The sequence below is a fragment of the Spea bombifrons genome, chromosome 4 (genome assembly GCF_027358695.1).
Source record: "Spea bombifrons isolate aSpeBom1 chromosome 4, aSpeBom1.2.pri, whole genome shotgun sequence".
In the NCBI taxonomy this organism is placed as follows: domain Eukaryota; kingdom Metazoa; phylum Chordata; class Amphibia; order Anura; family Pelobatidae; genus Spea; species Spea bombifrons.
The window spans coordinates 85,727,088-85,745,765 of record NC_071090.1 but is presented as its reverse complement, the minus strand read 5'-3'; the positions used below and the strand labels follow the sequence as shown (position 1 = coordinate 85,745,765).

The following is an 18,678-nucleotide window of genomic DNA, read 5'->3' as shown; positions in this document are numbered from 1 at the left end:
GTGACATGAAAACACAAAGACAAAGGAAAAAAGAAATCCCAAAATAAAGAAACAACCTTTTTACAGTCAGAGTTTTCTGTTTAATAGGTTAAGAGAAAGATTATTGGAAACAAAAAGAAAAGCTATGGCATTCCATTTGTAGGACACACTGTAGCCATTTTACATAACAGGGGTAGGGAGCTGGACACAAAATCACAGCTGTGCATGGAGTCTCCTGCACTTGAGAAGGAGATACTTACCAACACAGGACTGGGTAGAGGCCACTGTTCTGCAGCCACCACTGTCTACCTGGTTGGACAGGCCGGGAGGTTCGGATGCTGTTCCATATAAGACCAATACAAACTGAGTCAGTGTTCCTAAAGAACAGAACAAAGAAAAGACAACATGTGAATTCTCAAGTATCAAATTCAATGTCAACTTAAGGAGTGCCATTAAAGCAGACATGCATTAGCCTAGCGCTCTGGCTCACAGAATCGCTGGATATGATTTTATGGTAAGTAATAATGCTCATAGCTTGGGGTGGGGGCTTTACAATCTATTTTATGGTTCCCATCAACCTGTGAGATCCTTGTCAGAGGATCTTTTCTTTGAATTTCACAATCCCAAACTGCAAAATGTTAAAAACCTGGGAGAGGACAATAATGCAGTCAGTAATGTCAGTAATGCTATCTCCAAATGATCATGAGTTGGGTCTAAAACATTTCTACTAAGTTAAATGAAAATTAAAATACCGTATTTATCGGCGTATAAAACGCACTTTTTTAACTAAAATATGAAGCTGAAACCCTACCTGCGTGTTATACGCCGATAAATCCTAGAGCCAGTGGCGGAACTACCGGGGTCGCAACTGCGACCGGGCCCTGGAGTTCTGCCAGTCAGGGGGGGCCCAAGGGGTGCCGAGCGGTTGCTGAAGACGACCGCTCGGCAACTCTCGGGCCCCCCTGACTGACAGAAATCCAGGACTCCTCAGCCGCCGCCTGCCTCAGCCGCCGCCGCCTGCCTCAGCGCTTCAACTCCTGTGTTGGAAGCGTGAGGAGTTTGTCTCTGGTGCCGACGCTCAGCAGTGAAGCGCCGGCACCCGAGACAAACGCCTCACGCTTCCAACACAGGAGTTGAAGGTAAGTGACCGGGGTGGGGTTAGGGAGAAAGAGGGGAGATCCTGAGAAGGGAGGTTAAGGTGTGAGTGTCTGAGTGTGTGTCTGAGTGTGTTTGTGTGTGTCTCTGAGTCTGTTTGTGTCTGTGTCTTAGTGTGTGTCTATGTCTTAGTGTGTGTGTGTGTCTTAGTGTGTGTGTGTGTCTGAGTGTGTCTTACTGTGTGTGTGTCTGAGTTTGTGTGTGTCTGAGTTTGTGTGTGTGTGAGTGTGTCTTACTGTGTGTGTGTCTTACTGTGTGTGTGTGGTTTCCCAGATAGCAGTGATTCTGATGAAGTTTTTTTTTGTTCAGTTTTTTGTTCAAAAATGGGGGTGCGTGTTATACACCAGTGCGTGTTATACGCCGATAAATACGGTAATCATAGTATAATAAATCAAAGGCAGGGTTTTTTTTGTAAATTGACGCAAAACTAATAAAAAACAAATTAAAGTTAAAACCGAAGCTACAGATACCTTATGTCAGAACAACAATGCACTAATCAACAAAGTCTGTACTTTAAGACATCGGAAAAACATGAATGTTTAGAGTTTCGCCTTTATACCACGAAAAATAGGCAGTCTAGATGAGCTGATTCTTATCTGCGGTCAAATTCTATATTTTTTATGTTAATTCCAGAGTGTGAGTAACCGGCAGGGCTATGGCCATAACTGAGGAAATGTTTAATTGTCTCTTGCAAAACTAAATGTGTGGCCAAACTATTGCTACCTAAGCCAATCTTTTTTTTTTCACATTGACAAGACTGTGCAAATCGACTCGAAAATAGTCTTGTCTTTTGTGTTATGAACAAGTTTTTTTGTTTTTAAACAGCCAATTATGATTTCTCGGTTAAATTATGACATCTTAAAAGGACATTCCTCAAATTTCTGCCCCCTTTCGAAAATATAAATATGCCATCTCTCCATCACAAGAGAAAAAAAAAAAGAAGAGTCCTGATTCATTGAATACTTAAACAATGTACAAGGTGAGGACATTACTTTTCCACCATTTGTGGATTGATCTAGAAACAGAAAGGTAGCATTGAAAGCTTTGAAATCCCAGTCATCTGTAACGCAGAAAACTGCAAGAAAAATGTAACCTGCTGACCTCTTGTGATCTCATCTTCAAATTACCAAAAGCAGAAGAGTGGAAACAGAACGCAAACCATCTAAATAGCTTTACTGTAAAGATTAGCAGACAGATTCCCCTTTGACCCCATCATCATGCACTTATATAAGTTATCCAACATGTCCTGTCTCTTTTGAAAGAGCTCCCCCCCTTCCGTCGTCCTAGGTGCGCAACCCATGGTACATTAACTGTGGTCAGGGAAACGCAAATAAAAGTCACGGAATGAGCGGACAAGCTCCATTATTCTAGTATCTGCATGGAAGAGCGAATGCAAAGTATTCTGGCAGTAAGATCAACTCAGTAAAGGGACTTGCACAGATACCTCCCTGCTGCGTGTTTATGCAAAGCACAGATCCTGCAGCTAGCAATCCTCTTATTCAGGTGTGCAGAATACTGAGCAGCTAACTGGTGCATTCAACTGTATGACCCATCTGCACCTCCAAGATATCCTTCAGTATCTTCTCTCCACACGAACACTCTGATTGCTCCCCTCCGCACTCGTTCCACGTGCTGGGCTGCTTAATTAAACCAACCAAACGTCTTCCATCCTTCACACAGCTGACAAAGATACCTCTCTCTTATCTTCTGCAGTTTATGCAGCACATACTCGGAATACACAAACAATGGCCCTGATGAGACCGGCAGGGCTAGAAGATACTGTTCTCCAGATTCAGGAAGCCGGTACTATACAGTGCATCAGAATATGGAGCCACTTCATAAGTGACAAAGCCTACAAATACGCTACCGTTCAAAGATTTGGGGTCACCTTTCAAATAACATGAAATGGGTCAGAAGTAATGTTGTATCGGCTGGTTTTTAATGGAACATCTTCATAGCCATAGAGGCCCTTTATTACTCTCATCACTCCTGTATTCTAATGGCACTTTCTGTTCACTAACCCAAGTTTAAAATGCTAATTGATCATTCATCATAAAAAAAACCTCTTTGGTAATTATGTTTCACAGCTAGTATAGCATGAAAAGTGCTATAGTGTGAGTGTAATATTATATATATATATATATAAATATATATATATAAATATATATATATTTTTATACATATTATATATATAATAAACGGAATATAACGGCAGAATAATTACAAAGACATAAAACTAAGCTTGTGAGCAGTCCTCTTTACCTTGACTTATCGGTTGGTTTCAGTTTGACATACACAATGTGCATTGTATTGTTAATTAGTGAAGTAGGAAGCTCTAATTAATATGGGCTCACAAAACAGTTTTATAATTAACTACAATGAAAAAATAAAATTAGGCCGTAGTCTACGATCGTAAGACAAATTACAAGCATAATTCTCCAAAAAAATGTAACCTGCTCTCTGACCTGTTGTGATCTCATCTTCAAATAACCAAAAACAGAAGAGTGGAAACAAAGAACTCAAACCATGTAAATAGCTTTACTGTAAAGATTAGCAGACAGATTTCCTTTGACCCCATCATCATGCACTTATATAAGTTATCCAACATGTTCTATCTCTTTTCCCTCAAAAAAAGCTCCTATTTTTTGGTGTCCACCTCTGCTGAAGGTCAAGTAATTCTGTAAGTTTCTGTACCAGTGGCTTGTGACATAACACCAAATGATTGCTGTATAGAGATACCATTCATCCCATGTAACTATCTGTACCATATATAATATAGTATACACCGGTATATATGTTCGGTACACTTAAATTTGAACAGTTTTATACTTTAATACATAGTAACAGTTTAAGCAAGAGAGGGACTAACAGCCAAAGTAGTAAATTATTTTAAAAGCACAACTGAGAGCTAAGGAGCATAAATCTTAACTAAAAATGCAGGATTGCACAACATGTAGATTTCATTAACTATTTTAATGAAGAATTTGAGTCTCTTATGCAGAGTTTCTCTGCCTAAGAGCTTGGCCAATATCAGTGCATCTTTGGCATGACAAAGACTCAGAGGAGCAAAAGACCCATACCAAGGAAAAAAATCTTTAATTCCAAAGCTTATAATTTTTGTCATTTTTGTTCTGTTTAAAAAATCATGACATTTTATTAAAGGATATAAAAGTTACAGTAAGATGTGAAAGTTAATGGTCTAATGTCATTGAACAGAATTCATTCTTAGTTCCAGATGAATAGACAATATATTGAAATATGCTAAGCGAATAATAAATAATGCATCTGGTATAAGTATCCCTTTAACCCCTTCGTGACAAAGGCTGATATTTTTTGTACCCTTTGTTTCAACATGCTCGTGTTTAGTTGTAAATTTCTTCTCATTTACAACTTTTTCTTTTTAGATATTGTTTTGATTGTATCAATTTACTATAAAAAAAAAGTATAAAATACTGTAAAAAATTGAGAAAAGGGACTTTCTAACGTTTACTCTTTTTTCTCTCTTTTACTCAAAAGCTAGAGAAAAAAACATGCTAAATATAATTTAATATTTAAGTTTAGAAATACCAAATGTTTTGTAGCTTTCTTGGCATGTTACAGGGCAATAAGTGCAAGTAACATATTGCTTTTGCTAAGCCATTTTTTTACAAATCTGGTCATTCTGCCCTAATGTCTTATTTGGGATATCTTTGAAGATGAAATTTACCTCATCAACCCATATATATTTTTGGAAGCCCAAGTTTCTAAAAATATATTCTTGCTAGTATTTTAACCCTTTCCATGCACTAATATTTAGAGTTTGTGGTGGTAGTTTTTTTTCTACCCAGAGAGGTATGAATTTACAGCTCCTGGTATATGTGTTCAACAACTTCTCCTGAGCACAGTGATACCACCCTCGCATGGGTTTCATGAGTTGTTTGGAGACTAAGAGACCACATTTGGGAGGTGTGCAATTTTCAAATTCTGCCCCATGTCCATCTTTGAAGCCGGCAAATTAAATGTACCCAATCAAATCATATTTTTAAAAACTAGACACCCCAGGCTATTTGAAATGCTTGTGTTAACTCTTTCCATGCACACATTTTACCACCAGCCTTTATCAAAATGTGCTGTACTTGAATGGATTTACAGCTTGTGGTATATGTTCCTGTCAATCAGCACCCCAATGTGTGTTCAGCAACATCTCCTGAGTACAGTATTACTCACCCATGCATGGGTTTGTTGGGTTATTTGGGAGGTAAAAGGCTAGACACCCCATGGACAGTTAACATGCTTCAGCGAATTATAACCGAGATAGATTGGCCTACTGTGCCCTAACTTTAGCAGACTGAAAGCTTGCAAGGAGCCCTTGTCTCCTTCTGTACCTCTTAACGTGTGCTAATCCAATTGTTAAATCGTATTGTGAGCTTGCAAGCAGGAACCACTTTACCCAATACATCGGGACGTCTGAGTCTGTCAACTCTTTGAAATGTATGTATTGTAAAAAGCGCTACATAAATTGTTGCCACTATATAAAGAAAATAATGTCAGTTTTACTGTTACTGTTCTTTTTTATACTCCTGAATTGTAATAGTGCTACAGAATCTGCTGATGCTCTATAAATCATATGTAATGTCTATTCTTACCTCAATGCTAAAACATTGGAGGGTCAGTCCTTTTTTGAAAATCAGCCAATTCGCCACGTAAAAAGAAAATAATAATAAAAAAAAAATTGTTCCCACAATTTTATTGAAATTGTTGAAAACATGAAACCTAAGGTTCATTGAATGCCATATAAGGGCTTCTGTGTGTGATGTCATTCAGAGCTGCTTACCAGGTTTGACTGCAACTCTCCTAGCAAGATTTTATGTTGAAGGCATGGATGGGCTGCAGCATGGTTCACTGTTAAACCTAACTACCGTATTGGCTCGGATATAGGCCGCCCCCGTATATAGGCCGCACCCTAAAAGTTTGGTGTTTTTTTAAAGAGCACCAAAAAAACATGCTGCCACTGTCCACCCCCCCCCCCCCGAGATATGCTGCTTACCAGAGCAGATTCAGGGGGTGTGCCGGCACTGGAAGTTGTATACGCGTATCGCATAGATGTCCCCCGCCGGCCCCGCAAGACACCTGGGAGTCTGCTCTGGTAAGTCTTGGGGCAGAGGTAAAACGCATCGTGCGGACTAGGGCTGCAACAACTAATCGATAAAATCGATAATAATCGATAATGAAATTCGTTGGCAACGAATTTCATTATCGATTAGTTGAATCGATTATCGATTATAAAATGAGGGTTTTTTCAGAGCAAACGCTCTGAAAAATCCCCCTCATAATATAATCCGTTTAGTCTGACTCACCGTCTCACAGCAGCAGCTCCTACTTACTCCCCCTCCCTGTAATCACTGTGACAACTGGCCCCGCCCCTTCCTTCTCCAGGCCAGAACCACATGGCTGTGACACTCATCTAACTGTAAGTGTATATATATATATATATATATATATATATATATATATGTATGTATGTAATATATATATATATATATATATATATATGTATGTATGTAATATATATATATATATATATATATATATATATATATATATATATATATATATATAAATATATATATATTTGGGCTACTGAAAGTTAGGGGAGGTGGGGGTTAATTTAGGGGCAGTTATGGTTAGTGGGGTGTTTAGGGTTAATTTAGGGGCAGTAATGGTTAATTGGGTGTTTAGGGTTAATTTAGGGGCAGTTATGTTAATAGGGTGTTTAGGGTTAATTTAGGAGCAGCTGTGGTTAATGGAGTGTTTGGGGTTAATTTGAGGCAGTTGTGGTTAATGGTGTGTTTAGGGTTAATTTAGGGGATGCTGTGGTTGATGGGGTCTTTAGGGTTAATTTAGGGGATGCTGTGGTTAAGGGGGTGTTAAGGGTTAATTTAGGGGCAGTTATGGTTAATGGGGAGTTTAGGGTTAATTTAGGGGAATATAAATCCTGGGGGCAGTGAAGTGACATATCTGGGGGTATAAGGCATATACAGTATGTAAGGCATATGTGGGGAGGGCAGTGTGGCATGTCTGGGGAGGACGGAGTGGTGTATCAGGGTGTATAAGGCATATCTGGGGGTAGAGAAGTGGCATGTCTGGGAGGCAGGGTGGCATGTCTGGGGAGGATGAAGTGGGGTATCAGGGGATATAAGGCGTATCAGGCACAGTGGCAGATGTGGGAGGCAGCGTGGAGTGGCAGATGTGGGAGGCAGCGTGGCATATGTGGGAGGCATTGTGGAGTGGCAGATGTGGGAGGCAGCATGGCGTGGCATATGTGGGGAGGGCAGGGTGGCATGTCTGGGGAGGATGGAGTGGTGTTTCAGGGGGTATAAGGCGTATCAGGCACAGTGGCATGTGGGAGGCAGCGTGGCGTGGCAGATGTGGGAGGCAGCGTGGAGTGGCAGATGTGGGAGGTGGCGTGGCAGATGTGGGAGGCAGCGTGGAGTGGCATATGTGGGAGGCAGCGTGGAGTGGCAGATGTGGGAGGCAGCGTGGTGTGGCATATGTGGGAGGCAGCGTGGAGTGGCAGATGTGGGAGGCAGCGTGGAGTGCTGTGGTAGGCAGCGTGGCATATGTGGGGGTGCGGCATGGCTGGGAGGCAGCGTAGCAAGCCTGGGCTCAAATGTGCATATATTGGGGGGCTGGTTGGGAAATAAAGACAAGAAATGTATTATCAAAGTTTTTTTATTCTGCTGTTTGTATTTAACATCATTTGTTTAGTAAATTATTTTGAATAAATGAAAAATTTACATTCATTTTTTTTATCCGATTAATCGATTAATCGAAAAAATAATCGGCCAACTAATCGATTATTAAAATAATCGTTATTGCAGCCCTAGTGCGGACGGTCACCGGCTGCGGCGATGCGGTTAAACAACCTCCGCTGCCGGAGGCTGTTTACCTGCATCGCCGCAGCCGGTGACAGTCCGCAAGATGTGCTTAGACAACCTCCCGTGCCGGCACCCCCCCCCCCCGTGGAAAGTGCCGGCAGGGGAGGCTGTCTGAGCGTATCGGAGCGTAGGATACAGGTCCCCTGCACCGCTGCGGGGGATCTGTATCCTAAACCTGCTGCCTGCCCGGCGCATATAGGCCGCACCCCCACTTTAAAGACTTAAAGTGGGGGAAAAAAGTGCGGCCTATATTCGAGACAATATGGTATATGCATAAATACTTTTGAAAGTGGGCGCTTTCCAGTGTGCTTGCCACCTGCTTAACCAGTCACTGGATGAAAAGTGGGTAAAAATAAAAGGGGGTTACTGCCTCATTAAACTTCTCTATAGTTTGTGCTACAGAAAATGTGTGCACCTGCAAAGTGTTCTGCAATAAAGTAATCAAGAACCGAAATACTGTATTCTTGCTTATACTTCAAAAACTAAAGAAAATGTTTTACTGATAAACTATATTAAATCTGCATCAAAATGGCATGCTAGAAAGAATAAAAAATATCAAAAAATCATTAGAAATACTAAAAATGTACCTTTAAATTTAAAGGTAGTAACCTTTTAATACTTAAATCATGCCTGTCCAATTTTTGTCTTGCCAACTTAATTTCAAGTGGCACCAAAAATAAAGTAAATATGGGCTCTGATAAATGCTGCCCCTTTAATCAAAATAATACCTTAATGTAGTGTGTGGGTGTGTACACAAGACGTGGAGTTATACATTATGTATGATGCATCTATGGCTTGGATCACAGTATGAGATATTCCACTAAAGGCCTATAATCATACGCAAATTGCAGCCAATGTCAGAAGCCAGAGACTGCAGGGTGTGAAGCAGCTATTAAAATAACCTCTGCTATACAAAAGGAGAGCAGAACACAGAAATTAATAGCTAACAACCACTTGACCGCTCTTGGCAACTTTTCCATCGAGTACTTCTAAAACGTACTATATTTGAACACCAATCTATTTTTGAATACCTTTATGGGTCTGAAATCTGTCGACCTACATATATCCTAAATTAAAAGGGGAGGGGGCGCTTAACCCCTTCAGAACCATTGAGGTCAAATGCCATCATGACGGCAGGGAATGGCATTTCAATTTTGATTACAGGTAAATCTGGGTAATGAAGAACTAAGGTATGCCCTGTCCATCTAATGCTAGACAGCAGGGTAAACTGATATGGGGTCTCTGAAAAGAAATACGCCTAGTGAAAATTTAAAGATTTTGTTGTATATATCCTATGCCAGTAAACTTATGAAAGGACATGTCATGTTTTACTGTTCCTACTCCCATTTACATAACTGGATCACTTACCATAGTTGTTATTTTCACTGGTGTTTTCTATTTCCAGTATCCATTCCCCTGCTGGATCCTCATCCCAAGAATGGGTTGTCATGAAGGCCCAGTCATTGAATCCATCAGCTGAATAGTCATGTGGCCTGCCAAATTAAACAAAAGGGAAAATAAACTAGTAACTTTAAATCTGTAATGATACAAAGAATATATATATCTTGCAAAAAACAAGAACTGCCTTTCATAAGGTTGTTGCACAACATAACAAAATATGTCTTAATGAGCGAATCTTCCTCCTACACAGCTTTTAAAACCTCTAATGCAACCGCTTCTACCTTTTGCTGCATCTACTTGTTTACACGAAATTTGGTTTGAAATTTGGGAGATTTTCCATCTGCCCCAGCCACTAGATCTGTGGAATTAGGCTCAATAACAGTACAACTACATCCTTGCTCTGAACTTACCTAAATGTTCACACTCCCCCATGAAAAGGGGAGGAATAACTTAATGGAATGGGGTAATTATATATATGCTGAGAACAGAATGACAAATCTGATACCCACCAGTTTTATACATATCAACCACCAGACCAAGTTGTCTGATGAGTTGCAAACTAGGGCACAGTGTCTCCTGCACAATGATTTAACTATCTTGTAATGACGTGTATTATATTGTATAATGCATACAATCTGTGGGATTAGAGTCATAACCAAAAGGTAAATAAAGGAAAGGCATTTTATACCAGCTTGCCGGTTACAATCTATGGAGTAATATGTAATTAATTATATATATATATATATATATATATATATATATATATATATATATATATATATATATATATATATATATATAGTAGAAGCATTATTAAACACTCATCTACAGATACCAGAAGGCTCGTCTTTCCCTCAGAAATCTCGTGGTGCTGCCATAACCACAAGGGATTCTGGGTAGGCGCATGCAAATAAGGTTAACAATAAGGTTATTTTATATATCTCTATATATAATATGCATACACAGGGCAATAAGGTATGTATGTGTGTGTATCTATATATATATATAATATAGATACACACACATACATACCTTTAGCTGTTTAGAGAGACATTACATATCACTTACACCTTAACTAAGCAAACATATATATTCTTTCAGGACAGATTACGCTATTCATATACATCCAGGCTGAAGGGTACTGTGCATTACACCACAATATATAACGGTGCTACAAGTGGCACATTACATTTCCGCATTATCTCCCTGTACATATCAGATGAAACAAAGAATGAACCTTTTTTTTTTATTTTCTTAAATGCCTTGCTCCCCCATAGTAAATAAATCCAACATATATGGTGGTTGTATGTAGATTGAACTAAAAAGCCATGTGACAGTACACATATTATATCCCAGACAGAAAGATGTGTTAAAAAGACAAAAGAAACAATCCACTTTAGTGGGTACAGCTCTGGTAACCTCCTCCATGATTCTGGCTGAGAGTTGTAGTCCACAAAAGCTCACCTAGCCATTTTTATTTAACAAAGAAATGCCAAACAGCTCAGCAGCCTAAACATTATGGTTGTTAATGAGCGAACTATATTGTGAAAGGGATTATTCCATGGAGAAAAAGACTTCTGGAGTCCCCTAAGCAGTTTATACATTAAGAGGTCCTTAATGCGGCACCAGATTAGCTAAAGATTTAGCTAAAAGATTTTATTTTTATTTGGCTGCCAATTCTTAACTTCTGTATGGATTTAAAAAAAGGGAAGGAGGTCTTTAAAGTTTCAGACATCAGTTTTGAAAACTGATCTGAATAATTAAGTCTTTAAGAACAACTTGAGTGCCCTTGGATAGTCAAACGAAATCATTCCCCAGTGTTGAGATGATGTAACAAAAAATTACCTTGGTGCCAGGAGAGTAGATCGGGTGCCCGTAGGGCTTGTCAGATAGATGGCAAGATCTCCCCTCCGGTTGTAGGATAAAGTAAGTCTGGCCTGAACATGTTCCAGGGTGCTGATGTAATTAGACATCCCAGTGCACGGTTCTATCTTACGTCTGACTTCCAGGCGCCTCCCAATATCCCTAAAAAATAAAAAGCACAGATTGAAATGAGGAACTGTTTTCCTAAATTAATTTACTTGCCAAGAAAGCATGGGACCTATTTACGCTACATGCGCCTTGAGTTTCAAGACATAGCAAAATGAATGCAAACACCACCATCATATGTAGGACCCAATATGGAATAGAGTTATAATAGGAACATACAATTTATAAACAATGAGAGCTGGAAATTGAAAATAAAAACGAAGCTTAATCTATGAAACAGGCCATTTACACACTCAGTCGATACGTGAGAAATATCAGCCTACCATTATAATCATGGATATCTACACCAATATGCAAAATTCACAAATAGCTATTCATCATCCAGTCAAGTCTACGGCGTGCACCGATGTAGGCACAAGATCCAAATCCCAATTCTGTCACATTATTTTTGACTGTGCGGCTTCATGTACACAAGTTAAAGAGATAACAGGAAGGTAACCTGCCGTTTTCTTGACATTGATAAATAACTTCTGCGCTCTAGAGCCGACCAGGTCTGTCCGATTCTATTAGAGAATAAGACGTATTAACTATTTTTACCCACATCTAAACCTACACATTATTCGCCATGGTGTGCTGTGACAGGCAGTGGTGTATTTATGAGGGCCGCTGTCCTAGCAGGGACGCCATGCTGTGCGGGGTAAATGGGCCAGTAACAAAGGAAGGAACAGAGCTCTCCCAATGAGCCCCCTGAGTAATGACAATGTGTCCCTTTTAATGTGATACAACTGGGGCTAAATGTTACAGGGTAAAACTTTAAGGGAAATTATACACTCAAAGATTTGCATAAAGCTATCCTGAATTCATTATGGGATCTTTAAAATGAAGCTATAGATCGTTTAGCCCACTCCATGTCAGCGTGGGTGTTCTAGCACTACTAGACCTCATAAACACGTATTATTAAAATATCTCAAAACAATAAACATATTAACATCATATAGATTGAAGTATCAGATGGACAATATATTTTTATATATTGCCTGATGCATTGAGAGAGATATCTGGAAACATAGTACATGCAGCTTATAAACTGCAATTAAAAAAAAAAGCCACATATTTGATGCTCATGTTATGAGTAACTGCCTGCGGGATCTTAATCTGCCCCTGTAAGACAGTCTTAATGTGATTTAGTGACAGTGAGACAAAATGCATATTTTTCAAACAGAAGTCCTACTCTTCAAAATCTGGTTAATTTGGTTAATTAGCCACCACCAAGTGGATGACGCAATGCAGCAACGCAGCTTCCCTCAATGTTGATAATCAATTACCCCCATGAGCACATGCGTAGACATCCTTGCAGATGCACGGTCTCCAACAGGTGTGCATGTGAAGAGACATCTGTACTGCTTGATGACACATTGGAATAAAGGCTGCTTTAAAAAAGGTTTCCTTTTCCTGAATCATTCTGGATTAAGGTAAATTTACGGTGCATAAGTCTATCATTACTGGTAAGGTAGTTAAGTATTATATGTCAATAACATGGACTCGATCAGTAGCGTACCTAGCGGGGGGCGGTGGGGGGCGGTCCGCACCGGGTGCCGCTCATCAGGGGGGTGCCACCTTGCCAGCACCCCTCCAGAGACGGACAGCAATGTCCGCCGCTGGAGAAGAAGGCTCGCAAGGGAGCGGTATCGGAGCCGGTTCCACCGGCTTAAAATCACTCAAGGGAGCCGGAGGTCTGTTAAAGACCTCCGATACCGCTCCCTCGCGATCTGCGCGGCAACCGCTGCTGTCGCCGGGGTTTGTTGTCAGATCCCGGCGCACAACACTGAAGCCGCGCCCACCGCCGTCCGTGCCCTCTGACCCGGAAGAAGACAGAAGAAGAGGAGCGAAGAGAAAGAAAAGGAGCTGTCTGCTGTAAGAAGAAAAGAGGAAAGGTAGGAAATCATTCAGTTAGAGTGACAGTGAGAGTGGATTGGTATGTGTGGATTGGTATGTGTGGAATCTGTGGATTGGTATGTGTGGAATCTGTGGATTGGTATGTGTGGAATCTGTGGATTGGTAAGTGTGGATTGGTATGTGTGGAATCTGTGGATTGGTATGTGTGGATTGGTATGTGTGGAATCTGTTGATTGGTAAGTGTGGATTGGTATGTGTGGAATCTGTGGATTGGTATGTGTGGATTGGTAAGTGTGGATTGGTATGTGTGGAATCTGTGGATTGGCAAGTGTGGATTGGCAAGTGTGGAATCTGTGGATTGGTATGTGTGGAATCTGTGGATTGGTATGTGTGGAATCTGTGGATTGTTAAGTGTGGATTGGTAAGTGTGGAAAGTGTGGATTGGTATGTGTGGAATCTGTGGATTGGTAAACGTGGATTGGTAAATGTGTGAGAGTGATGGGTGTTATGCTGTACCATTTCCAATGTCTTTTTCATTATATAATTATGCTCTAAAGTAAATCATAACTCCCATCACTCTCACACATTTACCAATCCACACTTACCATGCTGTTCCATACAGAGGGTAGATAGTTAGGGGGGGGTAGATAGGGAGAAGGGAGTGAGACGGGGGATAGGGGGTAGATAGGGAGAAGGGAGTGAGAAGGGCTAGATAGGGCAGAAGGGGTGAGAATGGGTAGATAGGGAGAAAGGAGGGTAGCAAGAATATTGAAATAAAGAGTCAGAATGAGAGAGCGAAAATGAATGGATTAATGTGTGGATGAATTTTGTGAATGAGTGAGAGCATTAATGAATTTGTGAGAATGCATCAATGAATATGTGTAAATTTGTGTGAAAGAATAAATTATTGTGTGAATGAAAGTGAATTAGTGAGTGACTGTAAAAGTGTTTGTGTTAATCATAGGTGTATAGTTGATTTGTCAAAAATGCAAAGATGGTCCCTGGCCCACTGACTCCATTGGTGGGGAACCCGGACTTCCCTCCGGGTCGCTCGGGTGGTGGCTTGCGGGCTTTCCTCCCGCCGGGAGTACGCATCCTACGCCTATGCCTACGCCTGGTTTCTGGGACAGCTCTGAAGCCCCTGGAGGCCTTGTTTGGTCCGGGAATCTGCCCCTTTTCCCTCCAGTTCCTCTACCATCAACTTCGGCATTTTGCGTCTTCCTTGGCGGTCTTGCCGCATATGGAACGACCGCTTTCACAATTGGAGAGGTTATGCCTTGAACTGCAGGAGCCGCCCCATCTCTTGTCTAAATTATATGCGCTGTTGCTTTCCCCTGAGCCGGCCGCCAAACCATACTATTTTAGCCTCTGGGAGAGAGACCTGGAGTGCTCGTTTGAACAGGAGGATTGGTCTAAGATCCTCTCTATCGTCCACAAGGGGTCGGTGTCTAGTCGAGTGCAGGAGACGTCTTTTAAGATTCTAACCAGATGGTACAGGGTTCCCCTGGACATTCATAGGTTCGCCCCTCAGGTACCTCCGACCTGCTGGAGGTGTGGTACCCACCCTTGTTTCCTGTTGCATATTTGGTGGTCCTGTCCTGGTATTAGGCCCTTTTGGGATTCCGTCGTGTCGGCGATCCGTGATGTTGCTGACCCTGATTTCCAGGCTTCTCCTGAAGCCATTCTGCTACATCATACGCAGTCTTCTTTCTCTGGCTATAAGCGGTCCTTAAGGTTTCATTTGATTAACGCGGCCAATGCAGTCCTCCCCCGCCACTGGAAGTCAGCCACCCCTCCCTCCTTCATGGCTTGGGTTAACCAGGTCGAATTCATTTATCAGATGGAAGTTCTCGTGTGGTCAGCTAGGGGGGCGGGTCATAAAGTTGAACTTAAATGGTTTCATTGGAGGTCGTTTATTACATCTCTGGAACATCGCCCCTTGCCTGGCTCCCTCTAGGGGACCGCTGCTGTTCTTTTTTTTTTTGGGAGTACGTCTTCTTTTCGAGCCTCTTTTTGTTTGTTTTTTACTAAGTATGTACTGTAGGTTGTACTGGCTCTGTGTCGGAGCTACCCATTGGACCCTGGGACGGACATGTTCTACGTTGTTTTCTGTTTCTTTTTGTTTTTTTCTTGTTTACCAGCACTGTACTATTGGGTACCCCACTGCTTGTCAGCCTGGTGTTGGCCCCCTCTATAGGGGTAGCTTTACTATTTTCTGTACCCGATTTGTTCTAGTATATGCTCTCAATGTCTCATGTTTTCTCGGCCACTCCGGTACGTGTGCTGTATCCTCTCATGCTGTGTGTGTATATGCTCTGCTGTTTACCTATGTACTCGGTATTCTGTACCATGTATTTGTTACCATACGTGCAATAAACTGAGAATTGAGAAAAAAATAAAAAAATATCAATTTAAAAAAAATGCAAAGATGGTATAAGCAGGGCGTTTATGGGACAAAAATGGCACAGGAAGGGGGTTTATGGGACAAAGATGGCACAGGTAGCGTGTTTATGGGACAAAGATGGCGAACACTCGGCTGTTTGGGAACAATGCTGACTCATACTGGGCTGTTTGGGGGCATGTCCTATGTGTGTGTAATTTGGGTGCTGGTCAGGTTCTATGTGGGCAATGTGGACGCCGTTTTTTTTGGAGGGTTATTAAAGAAAGCACTATTGTATGTTCAGTAAATGTTATTTAAAGTGTTTATTTTACTTATAAGTTATTAATTTATTTTTTCAGATTTCTTGTTGTTTATAGTTGACATACAGTTTACAAATTGGTGCAATAAATATTCTTGCCAACATAATTTTGTAGATGTCTTTACATTTAGGGGGGAGGGGGGTGCCACTTACAGGATCCGCCCCGGGTGCCAAATACTCTAGGTACGCCCCTGGACTCGATCATTCCAAGCCTATATAGGTCTACTGCTAAAGGAAGCATCTTCTCACTACTGCCCTACCCCAGGAGCATGCAAGCCATTGGCATGTCTGGAGGAGAGGGGATGCTGTATGTATCGGAATCAAGGCAGTAAAAAAAAAAATACACCCAAGACATCTTAATATGTATAAATATATCTGTAGCAATTTAGTTTTTTTCCATAGTTGCAAAATCACTTAGCCACAAGTAGCCCCCCCCCCAGCAGCCCAAGTGTCCCTATACCTTCACATGTCAAACAGCTGCATCGTCACATACATTTTGGGGGCCATACCACCCTTTTCACTGCCTGACAGAAGATCTACACACTACAGACCTCTGCATCATCAGATGGGATATAATGGAATAAAGACACCATTAGTAAACTATACTGAAACCAGTCTGTTTAACATCAACCACAAGCAGCTCAGGAGATAGAGCTGCAGCTGTTCCTTCCTGCAGGGATCCGATCACGCTCCGCTGGACAGAAGTCTCATTGAGCTTCTGGCTCTGACCCAGTGAGGTGTGAATGGTTCGTGTGTCTAAATCCCCCAAAGAGCCAAATTCAGGTAAAACACTGTCTGTTTCTAGGTCTGACTGAGCATTTATATCTCAGAGAGGAGCAACATTAATAACACCAGGGAGCTGTATCCTTTTACATGTGTCCTGTACCAAGAAGAGAGGAAAAAAATCCCTACACGCATTTAGTTTGCGGGCATGCAGAAGAATAAAGTCTTGTCAAGTTCTTCAGTTCACTGCTTGCTCCCTTGGCTATGAAAGTAAATGACCCCTTTCCTGCTGAAAGGCACAAAACCACAAGCGAGTTGGAGTTTTGCCAGAGGGCACGTTAACGAATTTAAAGAGTGGATGCCTGCAATAACAGTCCCAGCAGTCAGATCCCAGATGTCAATCACCTCCGAAAACTTCACTGCTGGCACCAACTTTTTGTCCAATCCTGCGTTCACCCCTATGGATGCACAGTGGACTCCTAAACTCAACAGATAATATCCCACAAATATATGATACTAGTGCTATAAAGTGTTTAAGACTGAGTGGCATTGAGAGACAAACGCTCTGCATGGACGTTCTGAACCTTCAGACGGTCATACCTCCATCGAGGCTACATAACACTTTTTTCAGAAGCTACATTTACTAAGGAATACAGATGGTGCAGACCAGCTTCTCCAACCGTATCAGTCAACATTTATCCAGTAAAGGATTGTGGTTGCAGGCAGAGCATATCATAATTATGATCCGCAACATCTATCACATTAATTGAACTAGCCACATACATTTAGATCCCGGCACAGAAAAGTTTAACATGCTAATATATAGAACATGCCCTTTTTCTTTCGTTTAAGCTGTAACGTGTGTCAGGCATAGCGACATGTAGGTCATATTCTTAGATGACTGAATGCTCTTTGCACTCCTTAAGTAAGATTAATGTCATATTGGATACTGAAATGCTTTAGAAAATAAAGGTGATTTCATAGTAGCTTGTTTTAGGGGTGATCAGTGTGTCTGAAGTGTTTCAAAAAAACTATCACTGCCTTGACAGTTATAATAATGGAAACCCCTATAAAAGTTGTGGTGCAATGATATATGCAATGATAGATGTGTAACATGATATAAAAACTGAAGCTGCACTGTGGCAGACAAATGGCAAAAATAAATTGTATGAGTTATCTCCATATGTCCTCAAAGCCACAACGCCTCCATTATGTTCACTCACCCAAAGAATAGGACCAAACTCTAGGATAATTACTCATTGCTTAGATTTTATACGATCTTCAAATGGTGCTTATTCCCATAATACTTCTGCCCCGCTGACCTGCGAGAAACCAATTCTCATTACTCACTTGCGATCCGTGAGAATGTCAATGACACATTTCCTCTGCGGTCCGACTGTCGTCCAGTTTTTAGCAAGAGTCACCATGGCTCCAGCGTCCAACAGACCGTATCCATATGAATGGCTCACTGTAAGTACAAAAGTATACCCCCGTTCAAACGAAGACAAATGCTCACAATGTAGGTGTCCATGCATGAGCGCTGCTCAAGGACACGGAAAAAATTATATAGTCAGAGGATCAGGAGAGGGAGATAAATACTGAAAACCAACCGTGTCTTATCATCATGAACATTCATGTTACCTCCCCAATGCAAATATCACCACTTTTAGACACGCAAAGTGGTTTTACATTAGCAAGATAATAATGTCTGTGTTATAGCTGTGTGAATGCTGCCCACTAACCGATGAAGCCGCTCTGGGTTACAGGCCAGCATGTCCATTGCCGGTTTTGTTTATGTACACCAACCTTTCACCAATATGTACTGAAAAGGCTGCCATCAAACTCTAGTTTACTAAACATACAAGTGTGACGCATGCTGTTTGCTTTGTTGCAATCCAAGCAAACACTTTGATTAACCT

The 18,678-nt window shown here is 41.2% G+C and overlaps 1 protein-coding gene across 1 annotated transcript in view; it reads right to left on the bottom strand.

The window, feature by feature from the left end:
• Window positions 1-18,678, bottom strand: part of FURIN (furin, paired basic amino acid cleaving enzyme) — a 79,327-nt gene that overhangs the window by 2,563 nt on the left and 58,086 nt on the right. The window contains exons 11-14 of the mRNA XM_053464385.1: window positions 18,110-18,227; window positions 11,298-11,477; window positions 9,420-9,544; window positions 240-356 (exon numbers count right to left, since the gene is read on the bottom strand). Of these exons, the coding sequence (XP_053320360.1) occupies window positions 240-356; window positions 9,420-9,544; window positions 11,298-11,477; window positions 18,110-18,227 (540 nt within the window). The remainder of the gene's footprint in view (window positions 1-239; window positions 357-9,419; window positions 9,545-11,297; window positions 11,478-18,109; window positions 18,228-18,678) is intronic.